The sequence below is a fragment of the Martes martes genome, assembly GCF_963455335.1.
Source record: "Martes martes genome assembly, chromosome: 16".
Lineage (NCBI taxonomy): Eukaryota > Metazoa > Chordata > Mammalia > Carnivora > Mustelidae > Martes > Martes martes.
Genome location: NC_137904.1, coordinates 22,038,928 through 22,052,209, shown reverse-complemented (window position 1 = coordinate 22,052,209; position 13,282 = coordinate 22,038,928). Strand labels below are relative to the sequence as shown.

Here is a 13,282-nt window from a genome sequence, read left to right as displayed (position 1 = left end):
AAGTCAGAAGGGTTTCTAGACTTCTGGGTTATGTTTACGAGGTCAAGAGGCTCAGAACCAGAGAGACTCTGAGGAGAAGAGGTCAGGAAAGGCAACCCAGAGGAAGATACCACAGTCCTCGGGGTGGCTGTGGCAGGGGAAGGAATAGCAGTGAGCCAGGGCAGACGGAGAAGGGAGAGAGATCTGGCTTAGGAAGGCAAGGTACTGTCTGAAGTTTGGGAGTGCTAGGAAAAGGAGAGAAGATGACGTCCAAAGAAAAGTTAACATGAGTTTTTGGGGACCATGAGTGAAATGAATAAAGATTAGAATTTCTATTTGGAGTGATTTCTACTGTACCCTCAGGACTCTGGGCTGATTCTCGGGAGCCTCTGAATTAATTCACAGATGTCACACGGATCGCTCCTTTTAAGGTGCTATTCAAGGGAAACAGTAATATCAGCCACAACAAAAACTAATACTTGTTTACTGGATCTGTGTCTCTACTCGTTCCATCTTTGTTCGCTCACAATTCACTAAAGATTTAAAATCCAGAAGAAATATTCTCTACGTCAGCGCCTTTAAAGTAGATACAGTCCCCACCATGAGCCCCAGCACATCCTCCCCCTGCACGTGAGACCCGTTGGTCCAACTGACATTCTCCCTGAGCCCCCTGCTCCACTTTGGTCGCCCCCAACCCGCCCGCCCCTCAGCTGAGAGCCACACCCTGCTGCCGGGCTCACTTGTGTCCTCTCTGACTGATGTTTCCTATTCTTGGGCGAGGACGCAGGCACTCACAACTGAACAATCTAGTCCTTCTGTCGAATCGGGGCTGGGGATATGGAGCAAGCCCTTCCACCCTCCGTTTTGCAAGTGTGTTCAGGATTTGTGTCTTGCCCTTAATCACCTCATCCCCAGAAACATATTCTGTGACGTCATCCTAAGGCAGGTTCTACCTCTGACTTACCTATCAGAACCACCTCCCATTACTCATTTTCGCTCCTTTGTTCGAGAAAACATGCAAATTTCTGCCTCCTTTGCCTGACCCCACTTTTAAATTGTGCTAGTCAATTCCCAAGCAGCCTGGCTCGGCATGGCTCCCACCACTTTCTCTTTTCCAACAGTGTCCTCAGGTGGCAGGAACTCCAACTGCAGTTGACAGAAGTGGATTCAGTCACAACTCAATAATCCCCGAGGTTCCCCTACCACCTGGGCCAAAGCTTGAGCGTTGTCATGGTCTCTGCAGCAATCAAGAAAGTTCACAGGCCACCCAGATACCAACCCCCTTTCCTTCAGATGCAATTGTATCAGGAAATTCTAAGCTCTCCATTTGAGGAAGGGAAGGGGAACATATTGCGGTAACTTTCTGTCTGTACAGGAAAAACAGGAACCTTCTGGAAGGGCAATTTGTTGCTCAAAATATATCTGAGCCTTCTAGCAGTGTTAACTCATGCCCCATTCAAGAGCCCTACCCAGCATGAAATACCAACAGTATCTGTCCCTTCGGCCCATCTTGCAGAGGGACTATTAACATAGCTCCTAACCCACCACAACTTTCAAACTAAGGATTTTTGCCAAGAAGGTAAAATCGGGGCTGGTGATGTGTCCACACTTTCTTAGGACTTCTGCTGCCAACTTTCACCCTACTACATCCTAGTTCTAGAAAGGAATATATATTTTTTAATGTTTAGAAAACATTACACCTTTACTTATTATTTTTTAATTTTTGGTCCTAGATTTATTGAGATACAACGACATATAACATGGTATTAGTTTAAGATGTACAACATAATGATTTGAAATGGTCACCACAATAGGTTTAATTAACAACTATCCCCTCACATAGTTACAAGATTTGTTTCTTGTGAGGAGAACTTTTAAGATCTACTCTCTTAGCAACTTTCAAATATACAGTATAATATTGTTGACTATAATCACAAGGCTCTACGTTACATTCCCAGAATTTATTTATCTTATAACCAGAAGTCTGTGCCTTCTGACCATCTCCACACATTTCCCCCCACGCCTAACCCCCGTTTCTGGTAACCACCAATCCACTCTCTGTTTCTATGAGTTCAGTTCTTTCAGATTCCGCATAGGAGTGAGATCATACAGCACTTGCCTTTCTCTGTCTGGCTTATTTCGCTTAGCATAATGACTTCCAGGTCCATCCATGTTGTTGCAAATGACAGGACTTCCTCCTTTTTATGACAAATAATATTCCACGGCATATATGGACACCATGTTTTCTTCATCCATCCATCGATGGACACTTTGGTTGTTTACATGTCTTGGCTTTTGTGAGTAATGCTGCAAAAAACAAAACGGAGGTGCAGATTGCCTTTGAGGTAGTGATTTCATTTCCTTTGGTTATATACCCAAAAGCAAAATTGCTGGATCCTCTGGTGATTCTATTTTTAATATTTTGAGGAACGTACACTGTTTTTTATAGTGGCTCTACCAATTTACATTCCCACCAACTGTTTACAAGGGTTCTATTTTCCCCGCATTGTCATCAATATTTGTTATTTCTTGTCTTTCAGATCATAGCCATTCTAACAGGGGTGCTGTGATATCTCATTATGGTTTTGTTTTGCGTTTCTAGAAAGGGGTGTTTTATAGTCTGTTGGAGTTCCAGGCAGCAAAATCCCACCTTTAGATTGAGGCAATCATCTATGGAGGAGCATTGGGCAATTTCGTCCAGCAGGCCTGGCTTCCCAAGGCTGTGCCATTGCACATGAATGTTACTGACATACTTGCCTATAGGGATCCTGGTGACTCAGGTGACCAATGGACCAGGACCCAGACAGCTGTGCATGCAATAATGCATCAAAAGCACTCCCAGAAGTTGGCCTCTTCTACCTGAAGACCCATGACCTGACCACCTTCTCAAGGATCTAGTCTCCTCACTCTACTTTGAACCTCTGCTGCCAACCTTGCCAGCTCTTTCTGTAGGGTGTCCCATACCTTTCCCATGTTCCCCTCCCTGGGGGTTTGGACAGACATTGTCTACCAGGAAATGTTCTCAGATCTAGAAGCAACAACACTGTCTCTCATTTCAAGTGTGACCAGAATCACTTTGGTCTCTAGAGAGCATTTCTGGTCATACTTCTCCCCCTTGTCTAAATCCAAGGGTCTTTAAGTCCACAGGCACTGGTCTCTGCAGGAATTCCCCAATCCTTCACTTACCCTACAAGAGCCCTAGAGCTCCTCCCATGTCAAAGCAGCCAGAGCCTCAGTGTCATTACCACCTATAAAGAAACTCACCACCATGATCCTCCAAAGACGGCAATGGAGGGAGATATCCCACCCTCGGAAGGAAGGACAGCCGGACTCGCAGCCCTGATTAACTCTGTCTTCAAGATTCACCTTCCCCAGGTGATCTTTCCCTAAGTGCTACTCTCTAGCTCCCTCCATGACAAGAGTGGAACACAACTCCATTCCCCACCGCTGAAGACGAGACAGGAGTGTTCCACAAGATTCTCCCACTTTCCAGAAATAATCAATATGAATACAGCACTGAACTGAATCCCAACTGTGAGGTTGTGCCGTGTTCTTTTCATTTTTTTAAAGATTTTATTTATTTGTCAGAGAGAGAGACAGAGAGCACAAGCAGGGGGAGCAGCAGGGAGAGGGAGAAGCAGGCTCCCCACTGAGCAGGGAGCCTGATGCGGGGCTAAATCCCAGGACCCCAGGATCATGACCTGAACCAAAGGCAGATGCTTAACTGACTGAGCCACCCAGGTGCCCCGTGCCTGGTTCTTTTAAATGAGTCAAAGTGAACTGGATAAAAAGATACCAAGAACATTGTTTTGTCTTATTAATTTGGATCCTCTGTAGACTATCACTGGTTTGGATTTGCAGTTCTCTACTACCTTCTTAGACCTAGTTTCTTGGATGGTGATTCCTGCTGGACTTTGTTGTTTTCCTACCTGTAGGAAGAAAGCTGCAATCACAGTAGACCTGAGTTTAACAGAGAGCCTGGAGTGTGCCTTTTATGAAATGCTCCCAGATGTCAGGCTCTAGAGGAGGAAACATCTCATTCAGTTTCAGAATAGATTCCTTTTGTCCTGGGGAAAAAAAAAACCAAAAAACAAAAAACCTCTTAAGGGGCCCTATTAGTGAAGAAGATATTGGACAAGTACTCATTCACACACTGTGTGGGAAACTATCTTACGGTTCAGTAAAGACTTGGGGCCTTGATGCTTGACCCATTTCCTATGCATGCAGACCCCTTCCATCTCCAGTCCAAGTCCTCGAGGGGGAGAGAAGAAAGGAGAAAAAAGTCAAATAATGAATTCTCTTTCTGCTCCTTACCATTCCTTTTGATTTTAAATTTTAAAGTTTTCCAACAATAGTCATCGAATTCAGAGAAACAACCCGGTTTTATTTGTCTAGCTACCATCACTAATGCTTTACTATCTGATAAAGCCTGCTAAAAATCAGTTTAATGAGAACACTTTTCTATTTAAGGCATACATAATTTGCAAGATTTCCTTGACACATTTTTTTCATTTTAGTGGATATTAAATAATCTTTTATCATGAAGGATTAGAAAAATTATATTTTTATCAAGGTATTTTAAAAAGTCAAAAAGAACTAAAAGCCTTCCAACAACTAGCTTATCCCTCCTCTCTTCTCACTGTCCCCCGTCCCCCTCACCAGAGGCAATTCTTTCTGACCCTTTTGTTTCTTTTTTTTTTAAGATTTTATTTATGTATTTAACAGAGAGAGAGAGAGATCACAAGTGGACAGAGAGGCAGGCAGAGAGAGAGGAGGAAGCAGGCTCGGGAGCAGAGAGCCTGATGCGGGGTTTGATCCCAGGACCCTGAGATCATGACCTGAGCCGAAGGCAGAGGCTTAACCCACTGAACCACCCAGGCACACTCTTTTAAGATTTTATTTATTTATTTGACAGAGAGATAGAGAGGGAGAGAGAGAGGTAACACAAGCACAGGGAGTGGGAGAGGGAGAAGCAGGCTTCCCATGCTGGGAGCCCAATGTGGGGCTTGAGCTCAGGACCCTGGGATCACGACCTGAGCTGAAGGCAGACACTTAACGACTGAGCCACCCAGGTGCCCCCCACCCCCACTTTTGACTGATTCTTCAGACACTGGCACATTTCTTTATTTCTCATATTATACAATATTGCTATCTTTTCATTCATCAGTTTTCAACCTTGTCAATTGATTTCCTCTTATTATAGATGAAAATTTAGTTCTGTTGTACTACCATTCTCTTATACTATCTTTCCAAGTAATTATATTACCATTTGAGGTTAAATCAAAATGCAGTGTTGAAATGATTTTTGCCTATGCGAATGTTATCTATAGCTAAACACCATAACATATTTGGATTGCTCCTTTTTCACTTTTTGTTTTTCCTGAATTAAATAATTAGCATATATACACACACACACACACACACACACACACACACACACACATATATATAATCGCTGAATTATCTTGGTATTTCTTGATAATTCCTACCCCATCCACTTGTCTTTCCATCTAACTTCCCAAAAGGGAAATTTGGGGAAAACTTTTATCAGATAACTTTTTTAGTTCCTTTTTTTTTTTTCTTTCTTCAAGACATCCATTCTAGAGATCGTAATTCTCTTTCTATCTAGGATCTTCCTCCACCCCAAATCTGCTACTCGGCTGCCTTCCTGAATTTCATTCTGTTGCTATCATAGGAGTTTACTTTGTCTTGTTCAGAGGCAGCAGATCCCCAGTAGTTTTCTGAGAAAGTGTGAAAATTTTTTTGAGCCCTTCATGTCTGAAAATGTTTTTATTCAGCCCTCATATTTGATTTGTAGTTTGCCAGGGAACATAATCTTAAAGACAGTGCCTCCTTTCCTTTCTTGAGAAATGGAGGTTATAATTCACATAGCACAAATTTCACCAATTTATAGTGTACCACTCAGTAATTACTAGTGTATTCATAAGGCTTTGCAACTATCACCACTATCTAATTTTAGAATATTTTCACTGCTCCAAAAAAAGAAACCCAGCACCCATTAGCAGTTACTGTCCCTGGCCCCTCTCTACCGCAGCCCCTAGAAACCACTAGTCTACTTTCTCTCTCTAAGATTTGCCTTTTTTAGCTAGTCATTTCATATAAACGGAGTCATACAATAGGTTGCCTTTTGTATCTGGATTCTTTCGCTTAGCATAATGTTTCAGGGTTCATCTTTGGTAAAGTATCAGTACTTTATTCCTTTTCTACAGCTGAGTAATATTCTATTATATGGTTGTACCAAATTTTATTCATCCATTTATCAGTTGATGGACATATGGGTGGTTCCTACTTTCTAGCTATTGTGTATATAATGCTGCTATAAACATTTGTTTTGTGGGAGTGTGTGCTTTTAGTTCTCTTGGGTGTATGAGGAGGAGTGGAATTGCTGAGTCATGTGGAAACTCTCTGTTTAACTTCTTGAGGAAGTAGCTACATTGTCTGAAGAAACTTGGAAACTTCCAAGATTGCCTTTGAGATGTCTAAAGCCTTTCTGAAACCTGACACTGTGCATGTGACCTCTTTGTTTTTGTTTTGTTTTGTTTCTTTCTAGAAGCTGGAGAATCACTCCCTTTCCCTCCCAAGACTGAAATTTCATAGGGCTATGCCTTGCTATGCGGCTGTTTGTATCCACTGTTCTGAGCATTCAGTGGGCCTTTTCTCTTGTGACACTCAGGTCCTTAAGTTGCGTGTGATTTCTCCCGTGGCATCACTGTTGCAAGCGAAGGCTGTGCCCTCTCCGCACTGCACGAAGGTGCCTTGCTGAGGAGGTGGCTGGGGTCTGAAGTCTAACCAGGATTCCATTTCCTCAAATGTGTGCCTTAGCTTAAGACTGTGTCTGCTTAGAGGAGGGGCATCCTTTTCTTTCCACATCTTTTTCTGTTTACCAAGCGGGGCTCACAGAGCGCATTCATCCATGCTAGGTGTCTTTTTCTCATTTACATAAAGGTGACCCAGAAGTTGGTGGTGACCCTGCCCTCCCTTTTCTGTGTTCCTTCTTTGGAACTCTTCTATTATTTAGACATTGGCTCTCCTAGATGAAGTCTCTCAACTCCCTATATTTTCTCTCCTATTTTCCATCTTTTTGTCCCTTTGTTTCACTTGCCGAGACATTCTGTCAACCTGATCTTCTAGTATTACTGAATTCTTGTTTCTGCATGCTTTAAGGTCTAAGAGCCTTGGTTCTCTAAATATTTCCTTTGCACGACATCTTGTTCATGTTTCATGAATGCAACATCTTCTCTCTCTGAGGGCATTAACAATAATTCTTTCTGGAAGTTTTCTTTTCCCTGTCGTTTGTCCTTTCTTTCTGTTTTAGTGCTTTGGTCTCTGCATCTCATCTCTACAACACACCACTGGACAACTTCCTCTCTCCAATACTAGAAATCTGTTTCTCAGAGAGGGTAACACAGTAGGTCTCTGGGCTGGGGGACATCAGACACGGTCAAGATGGAGAGTACCAGAGTGAAAACGGGGAAAGCATGAGTATGTTTACTGAATATAGAGACCTCTGTAAGCTTTCCTCACAAAGCTCCAGACAAAAAGGAGAAAACAGAAGGAGCAAATAACTGATACCTGTACCTTTGGGGTGTAAGAAAAATATCGTGGGACTTTTATTTGTATTATTTTATCCCACCATTGCCTAACTTCTATGTTTTGTTTTTAAATATTTCAAAATGAATAACATAAATAAACATATATCAGGGCTCATGCTCAAACTTTGTTACTGATGGAGGCACATAGTCAAAAGAGTTCAGAGGCCACTGCATTAAACTATGAATGTTTGTAAAGTAAATTGCATTGATTTCAATTCTCCACATTTGATTTATAGCTCTATCATGAAAACGAGCCAATACAATGTGATATACCATACAGAAATTTTTAAACTAATACACCTGTAAGAACTCAGTGTTCTGCATGGAACAAAATTCTACCCAACTTCAGATAATTCAAGAAAACATGTATTTTTTTTAAAGATTTTATTTATTTATTTGACAGACAGATCACAAGTAGGCAGAGAGGCAGGCAGAGAGAGAAGGGAGGAAGCAGTCTCCCTGCTGAGCAGAGAGCCCGATGCGGGGCTCGATCCCAGGATGCTGGGATCATGACCTGAGCTGAAGGCAGAGGCCTTAACCCACTGAGCCACCCAGGTGCCCCAAGAAAACATGTATTTTTACCTCCCCACTTACCAGTGAGTCCTTCCTGATAAGCTGGAAGCAGCATATCAGACCATGTTAAATTAACAATGACATACTAAGTGCCCGACTACCATGTCAAATATGAGTTTTCTGACCCACATAAAAACTGAAATATGCACACACATGCCCTTTTAAGTATACAATGTGGCCTGGACATTCAGCTCATTGCACATGGCAGTAATGTTAAGAGGTGGCATACGGTATATAAAAGCAATAGAAAGAAAGGAACAAAAACTAAGAACTGATGATAAGGAGAGGAACATTCAAGAAATACTGCTGATCTTGGGTTACTAGTTGAAAGGAGCAGTTACACTTTAACTTTGGAACTTGATGCTTAAATACATCATTATTTTTGCTTCACCCATCTTTCTAATTGTAATTCCCCCAAAGGATTTAACTAATCTAGTGTGAAAGCAGTGATCCATAAAGGGAGTTGGAATTAGGACTACCCTAGAACATCCCGATGTCTTCAGCAAAATCAATTCCTTGTGTAAGTTTGATCAAACTAAAACCTACAAAAATACCATCAAATGTTTCTGAGTTGATAGGTTCATGAACGGATTCAAAGGTTGACCCAGCCATTCTTTTAGCTGAGATGTCTTCAGGTAATTTACTACAACCTTCACCAAGGCAACGCAAAAAAATATATGTAGAATTTCTTATGGTTAGGAAAGAAACCAAAGTAGTGTGTCTGCTTGAATGAGTTACCACGTCCGTGCACTCTGTCGCCGGCCAAGCTGCACAAGCTGGCATCTCTCCACCACAAGAGGGCAGTAGCGCTCAACCGTTGTCGACGGAAACGCCCACCAGAGCCAAGGAGGCTTCATTAGAGAAATCGTTACAGCCAGTTGTTAACACATCAATCTCTCACTGGAAAACGCGGGCAAACAGGAACCACAGCCCAGATAGGTCCAGAGCTTCTGTCCCCGGTAACAAAAAGACAGGAAATAAGCAAAAGGGGCTTGTGAAAGGGAGAGGCCTCCCTCCCCATCCTCATGTCCTGGAATCACCGTGGAGACGGCTGACTAGCTTAATAATGGCTGCAGATAGGGGTCTGTTTCATTTGGATGTTCAGATAAGAACAGTGACAGGCATCAGTGGAACACGGCTCTTAATGGGGATTTGGGAAGGGCAGAATAAAAACTGTTGGGTGCAGCAGAGCTGATAGCTCAGAAAATGAGTTAAGATTGATTTTAGCAATGAAACCTGGGATAAACTTTAGATTCATGACATTGGAACATTAAGATCATCAAAGTAATTTTTGCAGCCTATAGCAGTACCTTGTAAAGGTTCCAGGAAGCTAATTAATACAAAAAGGGATCAATTAAAACAAATGCACCTCAGTATTTTAAGTATGTGTGTTCGCTGGTCTAGTATTGCCCATAACTTGAGATGGATCAAGTATTTTTAATGTGCTCTCGTGACCAGCAACTGTTTTTGTTTTTATTCATAATTGTCATTTATGTTACTGAGCTATTATTATCTGAAAAGACTCTTAACATTTGAAAAACCTAACCTAATTTTTCTGTAATTTCTTGTTGTCTCAACATTTTTTGAACAATTACAATTTAGAAGAAAGACAGTGCTTCTGTGAGTCTTAAAAGAATTTTTGAAAATTGGACCCCTATGTTTTAAAGTCACTCTCAAATAAAAATGGAGACTTGTGAATATTTCCCGCCTTTTATGTGTCTTACATGTCTCATATTGTACCTTTTGTCATGGTCAAAACTTCAAAACAATAGAAAGGGTACATCTAATTCAGGGAATCTTGTTCCTGCATAGAGAGAAAGGATAGAATACAGGGAAATAAAACATGGTCTGTCATCCTAATAGATACCCAGGAGGGACATAATTGTCATTGTTGTTAATGAGCCATTGGATAGAAGATGATATTTAAAAACTCTTATTCAAGTATAAGTATCATTTAATGGTTTATTCAACTCAAATTAGCAAACACTATTGAGTTAGGCAGTGTGGCAGACAACAGGAGTAACAAAAATGAATAAAACGTCAAGCCGAGGATGAGAGTCACCCGAAAGAAGGAAGGTAATTAATATTTTTCAGCAACTACTCTGTAACAGATTGTTGCATATGTTTTCTCATTAATACTTGTAACAGTTCGGAGGTATCATCCCTGTTTTATGGAAGATGAAACCGGCTAACAGCAATTAAGTGGACCGCTCAAAGTCACAGAACTAGTTGGTACAGAGCCACGACTGGAACCCAGATCTGTTCAACTTTTAAAGCACAGTCTCTTTTCATTGGATCATTCTGTCTGAATATTAGTGATTGACTCCTGGAGAAAAGTAACTTTTATAACTGGTAGTTTAATAGTTTACAGTTTAACAAATGAAACATCATGTTGTGCAGTCATTACATACTTTAAAATATATTTTAATTAGGAAATATTTTAAACATAGAAGTTAGAGGGGCACTGCCTGGCTCAGCCCAAAGAGCACACAACTCTTGACCTCAGGATTGTGAGTCTGAACCCCGTGTTGGATGTAAAGTTTACTTAAAAAAGAAGAAGAAGAAGAAGAAGAAGAAGAAGTTAGAAACTTGTAGAGGTTACAGAGCCACATGCTATATTCAATCTTAATATTATGTATGACTCAGACACTTTTAAAGAAATAAAATGTTACAGAAACAGTTGAGACTTTCTACTTCTCCTTGATCCCATTCTCCTTTCTTCCTCTCCAGAGATAACACTATTACGAATTTGATGTTTATCAGTTTTATGCATGATTTCTTGCTTTGACTACATGTTTATGAATCCATAAACAATATAATATTATTTTACAGTTTTTTAAATTGTGCTTTAATTGTATCCAAAAGAACATTTAAAAAAAAGATTTTGTTTATTTATTTGAGAGAGAGAGAATGAACAGGGAATAGGGGCAGAGGGAGAGGGAGAAGCAGGCTCCCTGCTGAGCAGGGAGCGGGTCAAGGGGCTCGATCCCAGGGCCATCATGACCTGAGCCGAAGGCAGACGCTTAACCAGCTGAGCCACCCAGGCGCCCCCAAGAACACATTATTTTACAACTTACTTTTTGTGATAATATGTTTTTGAGATTTATCCACAACCGTCTATATACCAATATTCATTTATCTGTTTTCTTATCATTGCATAAACAAAATTCTGCTATGGTTTTGACTCAAAGCATATCTGATGAACTTTCCTCATTCTACTGAAACTTATATTTTAATAACAAAAGTACAAAACTATCCACACTAACTTTTTTTTTTCTTGGTACAGATCATTCTCGAATCGAAGTATGGGAATTTGGTAATACTGCCATCGAATACCTCTACCACTGGACACACATCTGTTTAGCTCTCATGGAGCTAAACAAAAAACCAAGTAGTGCCCTTGCTCCCCCCTTGCCCTCCAAGACTGACTCCTGTGTGTATGCAAAGATGCCGAAGGGAAACGTGCCAGGGAAATGCTAATGAATTAGTACTGTACTTAGGATATTTTTGTCATGTTCAGTTTTGTTAACTCTAAAATATTTTCAATTGGAAAGGAGTGCTACATAGACATATTCTGCTCCTAGACAGTTACCTCAGCACTTTCTAAAACGAAAATGCTACCTAAGGAGAAATTTGATCTAAAAAATATCCAGTCAAGGTAGCCGTAACCAAATGTATGTTATGGAATATACTTAAAAGTTTCCTTTTAGTTTTAACTTTGCGTCTGCCATGGCACTATTGTGGCTAATTGGGTAGAGTACAGAGTAAAGACAGGATTTAAGGGGGAAATGGCAGTTTTTACATTTATTACCAAATAATAAAGATTTTAAGAAATTAACTGAGAATTGTTTTTCTAATTTTTCAGGGACTTAAGTGAGCACCCCCACTTTTCCCTCCCCACCTCCGACTCCTCCTCCCCACTCATTTTGACAAGTTATTCCAATGAATAGAAATTCTTGTGGGAAGATGTCCATGACTCATGGAAAAAAGAAAACAACTTTCTTTTTATTTTTTAATAACAAAAACCTCTCAAGTTCAAGAACTGCAAAAAGAATTTATACTTATTTAAAGCTTATTATTACAGCAAACTTTGCTGCTCTTTTGTGAGATTTCATCTTTGCAATAAGATATCTGATGAGAGTCCCTTTTTAATAAAAATTTGGGAAATTAAACTTCATTTTCTTTATTTGGTTGAAAACATGTGATGTGTTCCAAACATCTTATAATTTGAGATTGGAGGTCCCTTCTTAACCTTTTCTGATAAGCTGGCAGTGTTATTACCAGTCCTCATCTCTTGGATGCCCAGTTTTAACCTGTAAGCCTATTTCATATTTGGAAGAGGGCTTTTCAGGACATTTGCAACGACATTTCTAGGAACAATGTTCTTGAAGATATTAAACTGATAGCCACATATCCTGATGGCTTCAGAACAAGCTTGGCGAGTCCACTGTGCATACAAATGGCATTTTAGCCAGTGAGGAGAGAACGTTTTTGCAGAATGAGACCTTCTTAACCATTATCGTGGGAATTAAGCAAACTAAATGGCATCTAGCTTAATTGAGAACAGATATACATTTGCCTGGATTTTAACTTTTTTGAAGTATTTTCACACACAGTTCTCTTGATCCTTCCAATAACCTGTAAGGTAGTCAGTCTAATATCATTATCTCTACTTTATAAGTTAGGACATAGGCTCACCGAGTGAGTTGCTTAGGTCAAAACAGCTAGTAAGAAGCAGGGGAGCCTAGCATTCATCTTTCCTAATTTTTGCCAGCACCTCAGATATGTCACTAACACTTGACAACCTTTATCAGGCTAATGACCATGTTATCAGCCTTTTGGAAACTACTTTAAAATTAAGCAACTGGTGGTTGGGCGACTGCCTTCGGCTCAGGTCATGATCCCAGAGTCCTGGGATCGAGTCCCACATCGGGCTCCCAGCTCCATGGGGAGTCTGCTTCTCCCTCTGACCTCTCCTCTCGTGCTCTCTCACTCTGTCTCTTTCTCGAATAAATAAATAAAAAAAAAAAATAAGCAACTGGGGTGCCTGGGTGGCTCAGTTGTTAAGCTCAAGGTCCTGGGATCGAGCCCCACATTGGGCTCCCTGCTCTGCAGGA

General features: G+C 40.7%; 1 protein-coding gene across 1 annotated transcript in view; it reads left to right on the top strand.

Annotated features, from left to right (window-relative positions):
• EFCAB5 (EF-hand calcium binding domain 5) overlaps window positions 1-11,645 on the top strand; it is a gene marked incomplete at its 3' end in the record, with an annotated part of 154,977 nt that extends 143,332 nt beyond the window's left edge. The window contains 1 exon segment of the mRNA XM_080827363.1: window positions 11,452-11,645. Within this exon segment, the coding sequence (XP_080683489.1) occupies window positions 11,452-11,645 (194 nt within the window).
• Window positions 11,646-13,282: the final 1,637 nt, after the last annotated feature.